Source organism: Charadrius vociferus, unplaced genomic scaffold, assembly GCF_000708025.1.
Source record: "Charadrius vociferus isolate BGI_N301 unplaced genomic scaffold, ASM70802v2 scaffold532, whole genome shotgun sequence".
In the NCBI taxonomy this organism is placed as follows: Eukaryota; Metazoa; Chordata; class Aves; order Charadriiformes; family Charadriidae; genus Charadrius; species Charadrius vociferus.
In genome coordinates this window covers 1,953,924-1,961,933 of record NW_009647271.1, presented here as the reverse complement: position 1 = coordinate 1,961,933, position 8,010 = coordinate 1,953,924, and the positions used below count along the sequence as shown (strand labels likewise).

The 8,010-nt window shown below is 36.2% G+C and overlaps 1 protein-coding gene across 1 annotated transcript in view; it reads right to left on the bottom strand.

Annotated features, from left to right (window-relative positions):
* B3GNTL1 (UDP-GlcNAc:betaGal beta-1,3-N-acetylglucosaminyltransferase-like 1) overlaps positions 1-7,234 on the bottom strand; it is a 114,759-nt gene extending 107,525 nt beyond the window's left edge. Inside the window, exons 1-3 of the mRNA XM_009880014.1 lie at positions 7,124-7,234; positions 6,896-6,995; positions 1,644-1,708 (exon numbers count right to left, since the gene is read on the bottom strand). Coding sequence (XP_009878316.1) covers positions 1,644-1,708; positions 6,896-6,995; positions 7,124-7,156 — 198 coding nt within the window. The 5' untranslated portion in view covers positions 7,157-7,234. The remainder of the gene's footprint in view (positions 1-1,643; positions 1,709-6,895; positions 6,996-7,123) is intronic.
* Positions 7,235-8,010: the final 776 nt, after the last annotated feature.

Genomic DNA, 8,010 nt, shown 5'->3' with positions numbered 1-8,010 from the left:
TAAAATCTTGGTAGCTTCTTCCAAGCTTATCCACACTGTAAGTTACAAAATTCACAATTCGCTTCAAGTAGGTCTTAATTATATTAAATATAAACTTATGTTGATGATACTATTGCAGAAATCCAAAATCATCACATTGTATTCCTTAATAGTTGTAATTTGTTTCCCTGATGTTTTCTTATCTTGCACAACTAGTCAGCTAACAGAAACAACACAGCAGCATGAAGATGTGTACTGTATGAACACTATAAGGTAAACAATAAATTAACAATTCTGAAAAGATCTATCTAAGATCTCTCTTATAGAGAATTAAATCCATGGAATCATTCAGATAAATTAAATGGCACTTGGGTTCGTCTACTTGAAGTAAAGCAAAAAGAACTGGATCCCAAGTTCATTCATCTCAACAAAACTGGCATCACTTCAATTACTTCATGGCATAATTTATGATGTCCCTACATTCTTTCAAAATCTGGTGAATCAGATGATCAAAACCAGAGCAGCAGGTTTTGTGCTCATACTTCCTCAAAATAATTTGTTTATGAAACAGACACTGACGCTCAGTGTTGGATATGAAATACTTATTTTTTGATGTATGAGAAACTGACCTTTCCAAACACCATTAATTTGTATATGACTGAGGTCTGTATTTTCAATGGATGTTCAAAATTTTGTTTCTGAAATACCCATATGTACCAGATATTGCATTTCAAAGCTTCACTCTCCATAAACTTCTATGCAAATATTTACATGAAATACACTCTGTAAAACAAACAAACAAAACCCCCAAAACAACAAACTGTTAAAGGGAAATTAGGATAAATTCAAATAAACTCATTTAAAAAAGCACACTGGGTTGCTAAATATAGTAATAACTTAATAGAAGGAAGAATAAAGGCCAGAAAAGCCACCTACAAAACTTAATTTCTTAAATGGTAAGGCAAGAAATTTCTGCTGCATTGCCTTGGGTCAGAAGAAATATACCAGCACTTAACCTACACTTTCAGCAGCCAATTCATCCTAGTACTACACTAAACCATAGTTCAATTCCAATTCAGAGGAAAGAATCAATCTTCAGGTGAAATTACATAAGATCAGTGAGCCTTAAAGGTCCTGCTCTTCTTGCCTGAACCTAGCCACATGGCACCATTCCTCAGATCAGCTATGCACATTTGCGAAACCCTTCACTGCATATTAAGCTGCATAAAGTCAGATAGTTATCTGTGGGTTAGTGCACTGAATGGGTTCACAGAAGGTATCAAAGGACAGAGGAAAAAAAAAAAATCAGGATGGAAGGCGAGACCTCTCCTATTTTGCATCAAAAAGCCAGTAGATTAGCTCTTAGTTTCTCATCAATATAATTTTCTGAGGAATGTGGGTAAGAAAAATCCCGAAAACACTTAAATACCAACCTTGCCCAGCCTTGCTCATAATAGCTTGTGAAATCCGATAGGATCAAAGAGTGGCGTAAGGCTGTAGGCTTTCTACAGGTTGGAAGACAACTTTATGGCTATAAACAGTAACCAGCACGCTTAACACTCAAACATATTTAAACAGCTTGTCTTCGAGGCAAATCAATAGCTACATTAAAAACAAAAGAATTTTATTGACAAAACTAAGTTAGACAAAACGCATTAACTTACTGAATCCAGAAAGCAGAGATAGATTCCTGAGCTCTGAATTACTGCTTGATTTTTGGCAAATCCAACTGTTGAAAAAACAAAGATAAAATTATGTGGTAGTTTTTAGCTTTGTATTTTTTTAAATCTTACTACAGTCAGCAACAGATGAAAGGAAATATGAAAATCAGTACCCTTTAAAGTACACAATTTTTCCATATTTAAAACAAGGCAATTTGTAAATATTTAAATAGTACGCCTATTTCAGTCGTCTTCTACCAGTGATTCAGTTGTATGTGTTAGAATTGTACCACCAAGTAGAATTAGACTACTTTTGCTAGCCCTCCACAAAGACATACTATATAATATGTATCTTGAAGAGTCCAGCTACCCAAGTTTCACAGCTAGTACCTCAGATCATAGAATCACAGAATGGTTTGAGTTGGAAAGGACCTTTAAAAGTAATCTAGTCCAACCCCCCTGCCATGAACAGATGCTGAAAACCTTTGGCTGTATATACATATTCATCTCTTAAATCATAACAAATAGTGACAAATCATAAAAAGGCAAAGAATGACCACGAGATTGCTGGGCAACTTGTTCTCCCCATCTGGGGGCAGGTCTGCAGAAGGACTCAAAAAAAAGTTCTCTTCCATTGTGCTTGTTAAATATAAAGTATGCAAGCACAAAAACCTCATGCGCCATGTATGTAATGGCACACATAATGCAGAGGGGAGCCAAAGCAGAAGAATATATGTACGAGCACACACCTGGCTTATTTATACCATAACATGTTATACCATCTATGGAATAGCACACTTCAGTCAAGTGACAATGCTGGTACCTAGGGTCTTTTCGTTTCTGGCCTGCTGACACTTGTTGAATCTTTTACCAAGCCATTTCAGTAAGCTGAACCAGAAGACAACTCGTCAGCTTAATTTCTGAAGCAGATGACAGCACTGGAGTGTCAAGCAAATGGCAGAGGCAGAAATAAAGGTGGGGGAGCAGGAATACACAGGCAAGGGTAAGGCTGGGACTGCAGCAACCAGCAATAGGATGAACTCAGCTTACCACTGAAATACATCAGCAAGATAGAAGTGTTTACCCAGGATAATTTTTGTATGTGGACGTGGTCTGCCTAAGAACATTCTGGTCTTTGAATTCTTCTCCGGGGCAGCATTATAAGGAAAGACCATACTATATCCAGTGATGTTCTGAAAAATGCTGTACACATTCCACTTGGTTGTATATGTAACATTTAAGATTTGCTTAAGTATTTACGGAACCAAGTCAGGGAATCCAGCAAAAGATTGTCCTGACATGCAAACCAAACAATGTGAAGATGTGCAATACTGTGGGGATTTTATTCTTTATTGGGAAAACTGGAAATGTAAAGCCAGAAAATCTCACCATGAAGTGAAGCAGGATAATTTTAAATAATATAATCCCTGAATGAAATGATTTTGCATTTGAAAAAAGCAGACTTCTGTAATTCTCTACTCTTTTATGTGATACAAGTTTAAGTTTGCCCAGGAAACAAATTTAACTGGGTTTAAAGGTTCACTTAGTTTTAATGCACATACTCCTTGGGTATTTTGCTGAGTTGTCCAAGTATACAAAAAGACTTATGACTGCGTTTCTTACTGCCTCAAAGGAACATTATGTCAACTACCAACAGAACACTACTATTAAGGCTTTTCCTTATTATTGTGTTATTCGTTTCTTATGGATTTTGAGTATTTCAATAATCACCTTAACTTCTTCTCATCATGGATTTCTTGGACTTATGTCCTTACAGTTTATTTACATATTACTTTTTATACACATATGAATATCTGATCTCACATATACAGTTACTTTCATTCTCCTTCCTATTGGCAGTAAAAAAAGCAGCTGGCAAAGTCAGTAGCTACCACAACAACAGAGCCGAATCCTGGCATGAGCAGTTTTAGTGGGAAACAACGGATGAAAGTTAGCAGGTCTGGACATGCCAAACAAGACAAACACTAATACTGTGGAGGTCCCAACTAAAGCAAGAGGTAAAAGAACACGATAGAACAAAATCTGCCTAACATCAATCAAATCAATACTCTCTTACACCATTACCAGCTGTAAAGCAGCCTGTAATTAGATTTCATTGCTTTCATTAGTATACCCCAACATTTCAACAACCTTCAGTAGAAAATAATGAAGTACTAGGAATCAATAATGTAGAAAAAAGCAAAGGAGACTAAAAGGCAACTACAAGATGACAATTATATCACTCTATGAACTTTCTGGTAATATTTCAGATCTTCTTTTCAAATAAAACACTTTAAATAATGAAATATTTAATATTTGTTATGAGACAAAAGTTGGAAAATATTTCTTTCTAAGATTAAGACAGAAACCATCCTGAAGTTTTTCATATACCAGCTATTTTTTTAGAGGGGAGAGAAGAACACACGCGTGTGTTAAAAACTAGTAATAAGATACAAGTCCCCATAGAAGAAACTAGATATTAAAAATTGTTTCACCACAACTAATCCTACATGTTTGGCATGAGTAAAAAATTTTATTTAATATTACTCTACTGAACAAAATCAAATGTTTGTGCCAGGTCTCTGAGTTTTGTAAGGCCTGCTTACTTGGTGAAAAGAGCCTGTTACCATGGTTACAGCCGTAAAAACTTAAGCCTCAGTGAGATATTAACATTCCTCACTCTTGGAAAGAAAAAGGTTTCCTTTTTTTAGGCAAGTGACCCTTTCTTTTTTTCTAGGTCCCCCCCCTTTCTTTTACATGTTAGAAAAGAATCAGAAATAAATCCTAATCTTGTGTAAATAGTTGAAGATGTGAAGCCTGACTAGTACATTGTTTCTGTACTAAAGCATCTTCTTTTAAAGGAAAGACTCCTTACTGTTGTAACTAGTCCTTAACATAATAAAAGTAAATCACTGAAAGCAAACAAATACTATGGATTTCAAGTAACCTGCTCCTAAAATGTAACAACCACGAAGAAAAGATGTCCTCATTTTAATGGTGACCTGAGAGTGACTTCCACATGAATAAGCATGGTTTTGTTTTGTTGTGGGGTTTTTTTTCGGTTCGTTTTTTTTTTTTTTTTTAAACTATGCATTTCATACTATTATTTAAAAAAACGCTTACAGCTGCATACCCCCACCCCCAATTTATTAAAGATTTGTTCAGGTTTCAGCTATCTCAACACTGACAAATGCATGTTAAAACAAAAAAAGAAATCATACATATCTCTAATGGCACAATATAATCCTTGTAGTTCACAACTTGAACTTACAAGTTTCAGTTGCCTGAAGTGCAAAGGTGAACTGACTTCAGAATTCTGAAAGGGGGGTGAAAAACGACAGATAAGTTTCCAAGAATACAAGTAGTTCTTGACATTGCTCAACTCCAGCTTTATCAGTTGCCCAAAAGAGAAAAATTCCCTCTATAAACCCTCTCTGTCTTTTGTCATCACCAGCTCAATAATACTAATATTATAAGTTGCACTGTCAAAACACCACCAGTTCATGCTAGAGATATTAAAAAACTAGAAATATTTACAGTACAGTTATGCTAATTCAGTATTGCTAGGTCTGACAACTTTTTTAAAAACTGCTTTAAAGAAGTCTATAGTCAAAAGAAATGACAGTAAATAAATCCAGAAGCCTGTAACAAGTTGCAGATTAGTTCAGTGCTCAGGCTCCAATTTACTTGCGTGTTTCAACAAGGGGATGACAATTAAGCCTTCTGAAACAAGTGGGGTTTTTCATAGTAAGACTATAGTAAGCCTAGGTTTCTTTCCAGTTACAAACAGGACATTTTGTTAAAAAACAGAAACTGACCAGATTTTGTGTTAGTGTTTCCAAAGTGTGCCTTTTAAGTGAGATAACTGAAGGACATAAATTTGGAATCAGTTCTATATCAATTCCTACCTGTGTACTCATTGTCACAAAATCCAGAACGATAGAAACGTAAGTTATACAGCTCGCCTACAAAACATGAGCACACTGTTCTGCTTCCTTTGTCCTGTTGTTCTCCTTCAGAACACAGACATGATCTCCCAACTTCAACGCCATTCAACACCAGCTTCTTTGAAGAGCAATATACTTTTACTTCTATTTTACGTTTTAGCAAGCTCATCTGCTAAAAAAAAAATAATCTAAACATAAAACAACCAACGGGAGCAAAAGAAAAACTGTTAGCGATATTTGTTTGTTGCATCCTCCACTGGGTAAACGTAACTCATATTAGCATGTAAATCAATAGGGAATCACACCATACACCCATCTGGTAGCTCAGTAAATCTATTGTTTATCCCCTTTATGCAAATACTTAGGAGTTTAGTGAGTGGTTTTAGCTCACATCCAAACTTTTCTGATTTGATCTGATCATCAAAGGGATATCAAAAATATATTTTGTTCTGTTCCAGGTTTGTTTTACAAAACTGAAAAATATGCATTTACTTTTTAAATCTTTATGTAAGCAGGTCCAGAGGAGGCCACAAAGATGATCACTGGGCTGGAGCCTCTCTCCTACGAAGACAGGCTGAGAGTTGGGGTTGTTCAGCCTGGAAAAGAGAAGACTCCAGGGAGACCTTAAAGGCCGTTCCAGTATCTGGAGGGGGACTACAAGGCGGCTGGGGAGGGACTTTTTACAAGGGCATGCAGTGATAGGATGAGGGGTAATGGCTTCAAACTGGAAGAGGGGAGATTTAGATTAGATATGAGGACGAAATTTTTCTCTTTGAGAGTGGTGACGCAATGGCCCAGGTTGCCCCGAGAAGCTGTGGCTGCCCCATCCCTGGAGGCGTTCAAGGCCAGGTTGGACGGGGCTTGGAGCAACCTGGGCTGGTGGGAGGTGTCCCTGCCCTGGGCAGGGGGGTTGGAACCGGATGGTCTTTAAGGTCCCTTCCAACATAAACCATTCTATGATTCTATGAAATTTTGGATTTCTTTTTTCTTAAGCCCATCTCCTGAAGATAAATCAGATATCAGAAAGCCACAGTAAAATTGTAAGCATTACCAATATTGCATATGCTACAATTAATCAAAATTCTTTTGCAGAGTAGAGCACAAATGTTAAGCAAAGTTCTTTCATGGATCTATAAACAAATTCTATGTAGCCAAAACCAAAAGGGCCAAATTCTAAATTGGAATGAGCTTTTGAGTGGAGAGCTCTGGAAAACAAAGCGGCTACAATGACACTTTTCAAACTAAAAAAACAGAAGATGCCTGCAATAACAACCTAACTCTCAAAAAAATCACTATTAAGCTACATACCGCCTCGAGGTTGAGATGAATCATTACTACCAATGATTACTGGAACACCAGCATCTTCCAACTTGATCTTCCATTTTTCAATTATTTCAGCTGAACCATCCTAGAAAAATGATGACATAGATGCCACTATTTCAACTTGTATGGTGAACCAAACACAGTCCAAAACAAGAATTCCTATCACTGACAGCATTTACTTGTACAGTATTTTAAATAAGGTCCAAAACATACCTTACTGGCATCATTAAAAACTGACAGCTCCATGGTTTCTTTAAAATCTTGTTCCCACACGGACTTCAAGCACTCATCCAACCAACATTCACTATTGTGAACAGGCACAATGACAGACTACAAAAAAGCAAACAAAAATCCAAATTTATTTCAGTAAGCACTATTTTTGTTTCCTTACAGTATAAGAATATTCACTAAAAAGAGGAAGTGCCAGATCCTTCAGAAACTAACTTCCACAAAAAATGTATCTTAAAAATATAAAAGTATACAAAGATCCTTTATTTTCATTATAAATATATAATTTGCTTTCATCTCTATCAAACTTTTTTTTCTGCATTTTTTGAGTTCTGTAAGATGCCTTTTGGTAGATCTTGGTCATCTTTGTTTCTCCAAGGAAACAAGACATCACTGAACCAAAAATGCTAAAAAAAGTCTATCGCACCACACTAACCTGTTTCTAGTATTCCCATATTTTTTACAACACCCTTTACTTCTGCCTTTCATTAATATATGTCACTCATCAATTTTTCTTTAAGCTTACTACCTAACTGGAGATGCTTATATATGCAGCCTGTACCCATGGGCTCTAGCAAAGTTTTAAAAAATGATTCTATCTAAAACTGCTATTAAGCACATTAGAAGATGACATATGACATAGTTCCATAGTCTACCATTTCAATCGCAGGCTTTCCTACGACAGCCTCTATGGGTTCAGCCACATACACGCAAAGCATGAACACTTATCTGAAGTATTTTAAAATTGGTTAGAAACCAGAGATGAGGGATTTCTCTGTTCAGTTACTCACCGCTGTTCTAATTACCCCCCAAAAGCCAACAATTCTTTTTCTCAAATTCTTTCAGCATCTCAAAAAAAAGAATACATTCCA